At 43.6% G+C, this 12692-nt stretch overlaps 2 protein-coding genes across 2 annotated transcripts; both read left to right on the forward strand.

Annotated features, from left to right (window-relative positions):
* The first annotated feature begins 1194 nt into the window (after nt 1-1194).
* Nucleotides 1195-2652, forward strand: LOC120654022. Its single transcript, XM_039931636.1, has 2 exons — nt 1195-1275; nt 1888-2652. The coding sequence occupies exons 1-2, from the start codon at nt 1207-1209 to the stop codon at nt 2407-2409; spliced, it is 591 nt and encodes a 196-aa protein (XP_039787570.1). The 5' UTR covers nt 1195-1206; the 3' UTR covers nt 2410-2652.
* Nucleotides 2653-5052: 2400 nt separating this feature from the next.
* Nucleotides 5053-6033, forward strand: LOC120654023. Its single transcript, XM_039931637.1, has 2 exons — nt 5053-5422; nt 5503-6033. Exons 1-2 carry the CDS (start codon nt 5057-5059, stop codon nt 5614-5616), a joined length of 480 nt encoding a protein of 159 aa, XP_039787571.1. The 5' UTR covers nt 5053-5056; the 3' UTR covers nt 5617-6033.
* The last annotated feature ends 6659 nt before the right edge of the window (nt 6034-12692 follow it).

Genomic DNA, 12692 nt, shown 5'->3' on the forward strand with positions numbered 1-12692 from the left:
GATCTATGACTGAGATACCAGTTTATAGAGGGTTTAGGGTTTATATTCTTCCATCCATATGTTTCTATGGTTGAACATATACCAGAGTATTATGATTTGAGAATGGCGAGCTATATGGTTCAGCTGGACCATCTCCCGCCCTTTCCCCCATCGTGCCCGAGCCAGAACATCTTTTCAAATCCCGTGGGGTAACACACGGAGGAGTTTCTATACCTCTACCATTATTTTTTTATTAATTTTCTACTTTTATTATTTTTTTCATCACCCAACAAACACTCATATTGAACCCATCCACACCCCCCCTCCCCTAGCTTTGTCTCCCTCCCCCACTCCTGTCCCAACCACTGATTGCCCGCGTCGCGAAGCTGATTGCCGCCGCCTCACCGTACTCCCCATCTGCCCCTCAACATCCCATTCCCCACTGCCGCCAAACTGCTTGCAGTTGTCTCGATTCGACCGCTATTTCCTCGTCGGAGCCGAGTGTAACAGTGGACGCACCAGCGGACTGAACGTTGTCGCCTATCGTCGGGATCAGGTTGGCACTTTTGCTCTTCATAGTTTTATCCTGCCGGCCCGTGCCCTCTTCGAGTCTTAGTGTTGTCGCCGTTTCTTAGAGCAGTATGGCTGTTTTTCGGTGCAGGAATGGTTGATGCCCCCTCGGTTTCCGGCAATGGCGACGGCTGCGACCCATCGGGTTCTCGCGACCGTGGAATGATGGGCCCCCCTCTAGATTCATCCGACAATGCGGTTGCATCCGCGGCGGCCGGCCACCAATCTCCCTTGATTGAGTCTGCCGATCGTGAATCTGCACGCGCCCCCTAGAATACTAGCAAAGTTTGATGATTCACAACATAGATGCGTTGGATCGCAAGCGCAAGTTTTTGGCGGCGCAGGAAGCCGCCGCCAATGCGCGTTATCGGGACAGGGAGACCGAAGGCCGAGGATCCGACGACGATGCATTGGTCCAACCAAGGACCAAGAAGAAGAAAGTTCCGGGTGAATCCGGCTCTTCCTATGCGGTGCTGAGGACGTGCTCGTCGCCTCGTTTCGCGGCTGTGGATCAAGCTCCATCCGTTCATGCCGCCAAAAAAGGGCGTCTAGTGATGAAAAGTGAGGTATATACAACAACTCGTAAAGATTGGTATCACAAGCCTCAACCTGAGAAGCATCGAATCTATTTATTTGCAGTTGCGGGAGGGAGCAGGGATGCGCCGTCGAGCGGACAAGGCCCCCTCGAAGTCAAAGAAGGTCGAGGAAAAGAGTGTTAAAATGACTGTGAGTTATCTTGACTATGAGAAGCATGTATCACAAGGATATTACCATATATCCTGTGAGCTTGGTCTTAGAAACATGAGGCTATAATTTAGAATATGATTGTTTGATATTCGAAAATCATCATTACAATGGCATGTGTCTAAATTTTAATTTTTTTGTTAATAATATAAGGCCAATCACAGATTCTGGGTTATTGATCATATAAACCTGTCAATTTAATATAGAAGCTGATATGTTGATCATAGAAACAGGTATTTTAAATATAGTTGAGTGGAGCTTGGTCATAGAAACCTATATCATGTACATAAAAGATTAATGCTATTAGCTTAGAAATGGCATGAGCTTGGAAATTTGGTTGCACAGAAATTCGTAGTTGGATCATTAAAACTGCAACGTATATCATTGTTTCATCGATTTTGGTATAGAATCATGATCATTTATACAGAAAATGGTAGTACCATCTTTGAAACTGCTAGTTGCACTATATATTCTGTTATTTTGGTCACAGAAACCTGACCCTGTAATATAGAAAAATTATTTATACTAGAAACCTATGGTAAGGTTGGCATGCTTACTAGAATTGGACATGATGTTTCTTACTTTCTCTGGCAGAAAGCTAATGTCCGCTGTTGTCCAAAGGAGGTGCTAGACACAAACCAGTTGCTGAACAAACCGCAGAGGCAATATGTTTTGAAGAAAGGTTTCAAGAATATATTATCTATGCAACTTGACGGTGTAGAGGGTCGAAGCTTAATTTGCTGGTTATTGGACCACATTGACCTCGAGTCAATGACTCTACGGGCCGGCAGAGGGAAGGAGCTCAAGTTTTCCAAAGAGGTCGTTCGGCTGGTACTAGGTCTTCCTAGTGCCGGCACCACATCGCCAACTGTTTATGCAAGTGCAAAATCCAAGCAGGTCTTGAAGTTCAGGCAAAATATGAATTTGGAGAACCGAGCATTCAATGTGGAAATGATGCAGGACCGTATCAAATCGGGGCGCACTGACGATGCAACGATGATGTGCTATTTCATAGTCATCTTCCATAGCCTTTTGTTTCCACACGGTAGCTGGGACATCAGCAATGAGGATGTTATGCTCGCTCATTGGGCGGTACAGTTTTCTAAGATTGACTAGTGCCAGCTCATATACACGGACCTGTGTCACAGTGTCGAGAGGTGGCAAAAAAGGAAGAAAGACAAACAAACTGCAACTATGTATGGATGCAGCATTGTTTTCTTGTAAGTACCTACTGCCATTCCGGGTTCCCATCAATGGTTGCAATGTTATGATTCAAATTTTTGTGCAGCTATGGTATCTTGACAACTTGAACCACATGGTGTGCCCCCCAGAGAGGTTCAGAAATCCCCGTATCAAGTTCTGGACAAAGGAGAGGATTCAGGAGATTTCCGCAGCTGATCGAGTTGGGTCTGGGGAATATGGGCGTCTCGATGTGAGCACACTTAACTATATTTTGCATTAAATCATAAGCATATTAGCATATAACATTGTGGATAATCGTAACATATATGCTGTGGTATAGAAAGGGCACGAGCATAGAAAATTGGGAATATGGAAAGTGGTAGGGTGATAATAAAAACTAGTGGCTTCACCATTTAAACTTGTGGTTGACCACAGATTCATGGAGTTTGGTCTTAGATACAGGACCATTTAGTATAGAAACCTTAACTGACAGTTTTATTTGTTTTTTCATATAAACCTGGGGCTTCTTATATAGAAACTGGTTTTTGCCAATAGAAAATGTATAAAGCTTAAGTCTGTTTTGCATACACACCCTGTTAATTGGCTGCCCTAAACAGTTCTTCTTGGCTTTTGTTTGCAGTTCCGGAGACCCTCCGATACATGCTATGTAGTTGCTGGACCGGCCTCATCTGGTGGTTCATTCTCTGTCTAACAGCTGGCCGATCTCTTGGCAGCCAAGATTTCAGCTCTACTTGTCCCGGACCGGAAGAATTTGGTAGACCTATTCAGAGAGTATGACCTTGACATTCAGGAGCAGTCTGATAGAATTGCAACTGCTCACCGTGCCATTGTTGAGCAGTAGTTGGAAATTAAAGGGAAATTTGATGATATGATTGACGAGCTCATCCGCGTGCGCGCTCGTGGGAAGCAAGCTTCTGAAGATCCAGACGAGGACGGCACCAGTTATAGTCCTCAGCATAATGAAGGTCAGTGCAGCAACCATATATGACCGTGTGTTTACTGTAACTTTGACTGTACAATTGTATTGCGGGGTGCATGAAAAGGTCATTTATATTTTCTTATTTGCACTTAACTGTTCTGATGCAGCATCTCCGCATGTGTCAGCCGGTGCAATCTCAGGTTCTCAGGAGGGTGGCAATGAGAGTGGTGGGGAAGATATGACCCCCATAATTTGTTTTCTTGCTTGCACATACCCCTATTTGTTGAGTGCCTGTAAAATGCCAATGTGTATCAGGTATATTATATGTGACATGTGAAAAAACATTTTTTTTGCTTGGCAGCCCCCAGTTTCGTTTCGCTGCGGCTGTCTCTTGAAATGCCCGGCCAACACTTCATTGACAGCCAGCGAGGTCAGCGGACTGATCATCTGGTTGGAGATCATGTGCAAAGGGAACAATGTGATGGCGCAGAAACCTGCAGTGCCATGCACAGTTAGTTGCCACCATATGCTACCACCATGTTTATTTCATATGAGTTGTGATAATTTTATGACTGACCCTTTATTCATCTTTGTAGTGGAGGGTGGTCGCTCTGAAACAAACGATAGGGACCTATATGCTATGCCTAATGTGCATTATATGACACATGGTAACATTCAAGTTCATTTAATTTTCGTACATGCAGCTGAGAAGCAGACCAACACCTCAAAATCTGATGACATGCAACCACCCAGACGCCTCCGCGCACTATTGATCGCACCTGACTCTCCCCTCATGAGGAAGATATACTGTTTCCTTGATCATAGATTCATTTATTTTTGTCATATATACATTAATACTTAATTTAAAAACTAGTATTTTCATCGCTGCCGAGGAAGTGGCACTGTGATCTAAAATTCCTCCAATTTATACATATAAACATGTTGGTTCTTAATAGATTAAGTGAGTTTGTTCATAGAAACCTGCCAAATTCACAAGTACACTGGTAGTTCCATTATTGAAACTATTGCTTTCTATGACCTTCTACCCTTTCTGTAGTTTCTTTAACACTAAATTCAAGTTTTTTCTTTTATGTATTTCCTATGCAGTGTCCCTCTTATGATATTTGGAAATGGCTTAGCTTATGGGAAGGATATCCTGGGGTCGTTCAGTGATGGGAAAGGCCTTGAGGATATGTTTGTCTAGTTTGGGATTGAATGCATCAACTACGATGACCACACCAAACATTCTTTGATGCACGGCACCCGTGTGATCGTTGATGTGTTCACCATGGTTTGTCTGTTTTTTTGTGCATATAAGGAAAATGATTACATGCATACACTTGTTTTGGTTAATTTTTCTCCTATTGAAACTTAATTTGTATGACTCCTCATCCTTGGATGCAGAGAGCGCTCAATGCAGAACATCTTCACCGCAAGGATGACCCCGATGTTTCTTTCACGTCTCATAGGCTCGAGCAATCATTAAACAGAATGCTGCCATCTAGTGAGGACATGAAGAACACGCAAATGGTATGTCCATGCTCACCTGGTGTTACATTTTCATCTCATATGAACATCTATTTAGTTGTTTACGAACATTGAAGTTGATGTTGGAGTTACTTTATACAGATCTTTGTCCCAATGGTTCATCACAATCACTGGGTCCTGTATGTGGTTAACAGAATCATGAAGTGTATCCACATCATTGATTCGAACACATACGGTAATGAGATGAATTACACAAGATGGCAGGACTTCCATCAGCAATCAGTAAATATCAGCGGGAAGGCATTGAGGTTCAGCGAGCTTATGATGAACCGCCTGACCACTGCTATTCAGAGGGTCCGCCCGAATTCAGGCTTTCCCAAGTTTGGCAATTGGGACTTCAGATTTGATCATGAAGCTCCCAGAATGAAGTGCGGCTCCAACGATTGTGGGTTTTTCTTGATTAAATATATGCAGTCCTTCGATGGCAAACGTGGACTAGTTGGATGTGTCATAGACCGGGTAATCCCTTTTCTTCATAGTGTTTGCTTAGTTGTTTTTGTCCTGTTGTGAAGCGGTGATTAATTGAATATGCCTTTCAGGAAAGGAGCCCTGATCTACCGGCGGAAATTGCTAAATACTTGATTTTCCATGACCTCAATGAAGTAATGGAACTCCCAGAAGAGGTCACCAGGTATCGGCCGATGCGGTACTGATAAATGTGTGAATGGTGTTGTCATCCGGAAGACCAGAGTGCCCCAAAAACTTGAATTCATGATTTTTTTACGTGCGGTTATGTAAATTAGTAGCAGAATAATAGCCTGTTGGTCATGTTTCTATTTAGCATGGTTTACGGTTTGAACGCAAACAATTGTAGTATTACTGCAGGAATATGTTGTCCGACCACAGAGGATGAGTAGTATTATCATAGATACAACTAGGTCCATCATATCCAAGTGTGGTTTTACTGTGTAATTTCGAATTTTTGATCACATATTGTTTGACATTGGTCATAGAAAACTGGGCACGTCAAATAGAAATCAGTAGTTTCATCATACAAAATGGTAGCATTAAGATGGTTGAGCATACAAACTGTTAGTTTTTTGTATATGGTCTGTGTAATTGTTGTACGCTATGCAAAGAAGGGTTCTACGATCCAGTATTCGATTGTTCTGTTGTCCGAACCATTTCCGCGCTGGCATAAGAATATACGATAAAGCGACTATAGTTATATCCCCCTATGAAGCGTGCCATGTTGTAGTGATTTTGGCGCGGTTGCAAACTTACCGGCGGTTACATTTTGTTATTCACGCAGTTCCAATCTTTTACCCACCCCCCATCCTCCCAATCCCCAAAGTACCATTCGGTATTTTGCGCTCCCCTCCGGCACTGTTGAGCCCCTTGCCATCGCTCTCTCCGCTGGCACTGTTCATCTCCTCCGGCCACGGTATTCTTCTGCTCGTCTGCCGCGGCGACATCAGGTACCATGATTCACTACATTCGCGCATTCCTCGCTTGTCCTGCGTTCCACATTTCCAGCAAATCCTTATTGTGGGTCGTTCTTGCAGCACCGATGGTAGGGGTTTCCGGCGGTGGTACGCAGGGAAATCTCGGAGATGCACCCGGCAAGCCCGAAGGTGGTCTTGGAGGTGCGAACCATGGTGTGTCAGCTGATGCGGGAGGTGGTTTGGGGTCCGTCCATGGCTCCGACAAGGGGCACATCGTCGCTGCAGAAACCATAGTGGGTTCAGATGCCGAGCACCGCCCGATTCCAGATGTGGGTGCTGTTGGTGATATGCCCAAGAGCTCATCATCACAATACGGTTTAAAGGCCCAAGTGGATATTGATCCAAGAGAGATTAGGGTTACTAATGGGCCTATGAGATAGAAGCCCATTAGTACGCCCTATATATATGAGGGAGGGGCTAGGGGGGGCGATGACCTGAGCCGCGCCACCTCCCTAGCCGCCGCCCCTCCCTCTCTCTCGGCCGCCGCCCTTGCCGTGCGTGCGGTGCTAGCACACCGACGCCCGGTGTTTCATCCCCGTACGTGTGGACTCCGTGGAGGCGCTGCTGCGACTGCTGTGCTGATCGGCTGCTGGGATCAAGTACGAGGAGCTCGGTTCGTAGGATGTGATCGACTACTTCCTCTACATCGACGCGCGACTTCTTCCGCTGCGCTGCGCGTCTAGTGGTAACGATCTATGATCTTCTACTCGCAAGTATCTTGGGTTTATGCGGTAGTGATGCTAGCGTAGCCTACCCGTTTACCTTCAGTGGTACCAGAGCCATCTTGCGTAGTTTTTGGTCTGGATCTTTTGCATATAGGTGATATGTTGTTGTAGTAGATTGGATCTATTACTTTTGCACGGTTTGATTAGATCAATTGGTCATAAGGGGTTAAAACTGGAGCGAGTTGATTGCGCGGCATGTGACAAAAGATTAGTTTGTGTTCTTTCTCTGTTATGCATACGACATGTCCCTACCGGCTGGAATCACCATCGGGACTAACTGTGTGCATAGTCAGCAGATTGAACCAACAGATCAAGGTCATGTGTAGATGCAGTCTTCTCAAGTGCAAAGTTTGCACGGTCAAGGTGATTGACCTAGTGAAAATTGAGGCATTATGAATGGCTCGGATTTGAGGTGATGCGATCACTCTGATGAGATTGAACGCCGTTGCTTTCTCGCTGTAGCGGCTTCCCAAGCGCTACTTTGGTAGAACACGTCGTACGTCTAACTTGTTTTTGCAGGGTGTGATGTGAATGGTATGGCCTCAATGTCATGTGATGATGTATGTGATGATTTGTGCGGCCTGCGTGTCGCAAGTTAACACAACCGGGTTGAGGTTGCACCATTATTGTATAACGACCTGCGTGTCGACTTGTGATGTTTGAATCCTCATGTAATTATTTCACTAGCTATTAGATGTAGTAGTTTAGTATCTCTTCATGGAGGTTTCAATCATGATGGCGATGATGATCACCACAAGACAGGACGGATGGCAATGGAGGTCACCTTGGAGCCATGGCGATGGAGCCCATTGTGATGCAAGAGGCCATACTATTCACAATATAATATGATTATATGCCTGTGATGTTTATTTTCCTGTCATACTATTCTTTCATGCTTTTACATATGGTGGATGCTTTAATCATGATAGAATAGCTTCCCTCAGAAAAGTTTGAGTTTTTGATGCCTTTTACCAATAGCTGCACCTATAAATTTTGATCGTTGTGTGGTAGGTTTACCAAAGTAGAGTACCATCAGCTATCACTTTTGTATAGGGTGGATGTCGGACATTCACAAGCATAGTATTGGTTTACTCAGCAAAGCTATCAAAACAGTTTTGGGCTTTAAGGCATAGGGTTGGGGCCGGGGCATTGGATGCCACCCAACAAACAAGAGTCGCATAGAGATGTGATTAGTAATTTGTTACTTACCTGTATCACTACTTTTCTAGCCGTGATGCTAAAGCTCACTAGAATTTTAGTGATTATGGATCTTGAACCACTATATGTCATTATAGGGAAGATGACTTTGATATAGTAGGTTGTCTTTTGTTAAATCAGTTAATGAAAGTCTTTACATAAACTTAGTGCTGAAATCTTGCTTTACTTTAATGTTGTAGATCATGTCTGCCAATAACAATTCCGCTTTCAATTTGCGTTCTGTTCTTGAGAAAGAAAAGTTGAATGGAACAAACTTTATTGATTGGTACCGCAACCTGAGAATTGTTCTCAGGCAAGAGAAAAAGGAGTATGTTCTTGAGCAGCCATATCCTGATGATCTCCCTGACAATGCAACTGCTGCTGATCGCAGAGCTTATGAGAAGCACTGCAATGACTCACTTGATGTCAGCTGTCTGATGCTCGCCACCATGTCCCCTGATCTGCAGAAGCAGTATGAGCATGCGGATGCTCATACCATGATCGAGGGGCTGCGTGGGATGTTTCAGAACCAAGCCAGGACTGAGAGGTTCAATATCTCAAAATCCTTGTTTGCGTGCAAGCTGGCAGAAGGTAGCCCAGTCAGTCCTCATGTGATCAAAATGATTGGTTACATTGAGACTTTGGATAGACTTGGTTCTGAACTTCACCAAGACTTGGCTACTGATGTTATTCTCCAGTCGCTCCCGGCGAGTTATGAGCCTTTTATCATGAACTTTCAGATGAATGGCTTGGATAAAACATTGAGTGAGTTGCATGGGATGCTAAAAACAGCAGAGGAGAGCATTAAGAAGAATCCCAATCATGTGATGATGATTCAGAAGGGGAACAAAAAGAGGAAGCGTTGGACGCCTCCTAATCCCAAAGGTAAAGGCAAGGAAAAGAGTTCCGGTGGTGAGTCCTCAGGCTCTAAGCTAAAGCCAGCACCTAAGGCCAAATCTGGCCCTACTTCTGAAGATGAATGCTTCCACTGTTATGAAAAGGGACATTGGTCTAGGAACTGCAAGAAGTACTTGGAAGAAAAGAAGAAGAAGAAGGGAAGTGAGACTTCCACTTCAGGTATAAATGTTATAGAAATAAATATTGCATTATCTTCTAGTGAATCATGGGTATTTGATACTGGATCGATGATTCACACTTGCAAATCGTTGCAGGGTTTAAGTGAGACTAGAAGATTTGCAAGAGGCGAGTTGGACGTTCGGGTCGGCAATGGCGCAAAGGTTGCGGTGTTGGCGGTCGGCACCTACCACTTGTCTCTACCCTCCGGATTAGTTTTGGAATTAAATAATTGTTATTGCATTCCTGCTTTGAGCAAGAACATTATTTCTTCTTCATGTTTGGAAGAAGTTGGTGATTTTAAGATTGTAATTGAGAACAAACGTTGTTCTATCTTTTGCAATGGTATTTTTTATGCTCATTGTCCATTGGTGAATGGATTATATGTTCTTGATCTTGAGGATAAATCTGTCTGTAACATTAATACTAAGAGGCTTAGACCAAATGATTTGAATCCCACTTTTATTTGGCATTGTCGCTTAGGTTATATAAATGAGAAGCGCATTGAACAACTCCATAAAGATGGATTGTTAAGCTCATTTGATTTTGAATCATTTGACACATGTGAGTCTTGTTTGCTTGGAAAGATGACCAAAGCGCCTTTCACTGGTCAGAGTGAGAGGGCGAGTGACTTGTTGGGACTTGTACATACCGATGTATGTGGACCAATGAGCTCAATAGCCAGAGGTGGTTTTCAGTACTTCATTACTTTCACTGATGACTTTAGTAGATATGGCTATATCTACTTAATGAGGCACAAGTCTGAATCGTTTGAAAAGTTCAAAGAATTTCAGAATGAAGTACAAAATCAATTAGGCAAGACAATTAAATTTCTGCGATCTGATCGTGGAGGAGAATATTTGAGCCTTGAATTTGGTGATCATTTGAAGCAATGTGGAATTATTCCGCAGCTAACTCCGCCCGGAACGCCTCAATGGAATGGGGTATCCGAACGGAGGAACCGAACCTTGTTGGACATGGTTAGGTCCATGATGAGCCAAGCTGATCTTCCATTGTCATTTTGGGGTTATGCTCTTGAAACTGCTGCGTTCACACTGAATAGGGTTCCAAGTAAGTCTGTTGAGAAGACACCATATGAGATATGGACTGGGAAGCATCCCGGATTATCTTTTCTCAAAGTTTGGGGATGTGAGGCTTATGTCAAATGTTTGATGTCAGATAAGCTCACTCCAAAGTCAGACAAATGTTTCTTTGTGGGGTATCCTAGGGAAACCAAAGGATATTATTTTTACAATAAGGCGGAAGGCAAAGTGTTTGTCGCTCGCAATGGTGTTTTCTTAGAAAAGGAGTTTCTCTCAAAAGGATTTAGTGGGAGCAAGGTGCAACTTGAAGAAATTCAGGAAACACCCGAAACTGTTTCAGCACCCACTGAAGATCCACGGGATGTGCAAGATGTTGCACAACCCGTAGTTGAGGCACCATCCCCACGAAGGTCTATAAGGGCACGTCGCGCTACTGACAAGCTCAACCTCCTTATTACGGAGGAGCGCCATGTATTATTGATGGAAAATGATGAGCCCTTGACCTACAAAGAAGCAATGCTGGGACCCGACTCCGACAAATGGCTTGAAGCCATGGAATCCGAGTTAAAATCCATGCATGATAATCAAGTTTGGAACTTGGTCGATCAGATTGACAGTGTAAGACCTGTCGACTGTAAGTGGATTTTTAAGAAAAAATTAGACATGGATGGAAATGTTCACATCTATAAGGCACGATTGGTGGCGAAAGGTTTCCGACAAATTCAAGGTGTTGACTATGAGGAAACCTTTTCGTCCGTCGCAATGCTAAAGTCTGTTCGGATTCTCCTAGCAATTGCCGCATATTATGACTATGAGATATGGCAAATGGATGTCAAAACCGCTTTTCTTAATGGACATCTAAGTGAGGATGTGTATATGACACAGCCTGAAGGTTTTGTCGATCCTAAAAATGCTGGGAAAATATGTAAGCTTCAGAGGTCCATCTATGGATTGAAGCAAGCATCTCGGAGTTGGAATATTCGTTTTGATGAAGTAGTCAAAGGGTTTGGCTTCATCAAGAATGAAGATGAGCCTTGTGTTTACAAAAAGGCTAGTGGGAGCGCACTTGTGTTTCTGGTCCTATATGTGGATGACATATTACTGATCGGAAATGATATTCCAATGCTTGAAGCCGTTAAAACCTCATTGAAAAAGAGTTTTTCGATGAAGGATTTAGGAGAGGCGGCTTATATTCTGGGTATTAGGATCTATAGAGATAGATCAAAAAGGCTAATTGGATTGAGCCAAGACACGTACATTGACAAGATATTGAATCGGTTCAATATGCAAGATTCCAAGAAAGGTTTCTTGCCAATGTCACATGGCATTACTCTAAGCAAGAGTCAGTGTGCTACGACACCTGATGAGCAAAAGAGGATGAGTACGATTCCTTATGCTTCAGCCATAGGGTCGATCATGTATGCTATGCTTTGCACGCGCCCAGATGTTTCCTTTGCTCTAAGTGTTACGAGCAGGTATCAGTCAGATTTCGGTGAACCTCACTGGACAATTGTAAAGAGTATCCTTAAGTACTTGAGAAGAACTAAGGATATGTTCCTAATATTTGGAGGCGAAGATGAGCTCCTTGTAAAGGGTTACACCGATGCTAGTTTTCAAACAGACAAAGATGACTCCAAACCGCAATCCGGTTTTGTTTTCTGCCTCAATGGTGGGGCAGTGAGCTGGAAGAGTTCCAAGCAAGATACGGTGGCTGATTCGACGACAGAGGCCGAGTATATTGCAGCTTCCGAAGCTGCAAAAGAAGCTGTTTGGATCAGAAAGTTTGTTTCTGACTTGGGTGTTGTTCCTAGTGCGTCCAGTCTAGTGGACCTCTATTGTGATAATAGTGGTGCCGTTGCACTAGCAAAGGAGCCTAGAACAACTAAGAAGTCCAGACATATACTGCGAAAGTATCACCTCATCCGTAACTTTGTTGAGAGAGGTGATGTGAAGGTTTGCAAGGTGCACACGGATTCAAACGTTGCTGATCCGTTGACGAAGCCTCTCCCACAACCAAAGCATGAGGCGCACATGAGATCTATGGGTATTAGATACTTACATCAGTGATTCTAGTGTGCGTGGGAGATTTTGTGTCATGAGTATGTTTATGTAATGATAAATAATTGTTATTTGTTCCATGGATGATTATTTTACATTGATTATCAAGTATGTGACTTGTTCGTGAAACTCTTTGTTGAAAATGATATGATTCTAAATTATCCCTAGTTTATGTCGTTGTGTGGGA

Source organism: Panicum virgatum, chromosome 1N (genome assembly GCF_016808335.1).
Source record: "Panicum virgatum strain AP13 chromosome 1N, P.virgatum_v5, whole genome shotgun sequence".
NCBI classification, from domain to species: Eukaryota; Viridiplantae; Streptophyta; class Magnoliopsida; order Poales; family Poaceae; genus Panicum; species Panicum virgatum.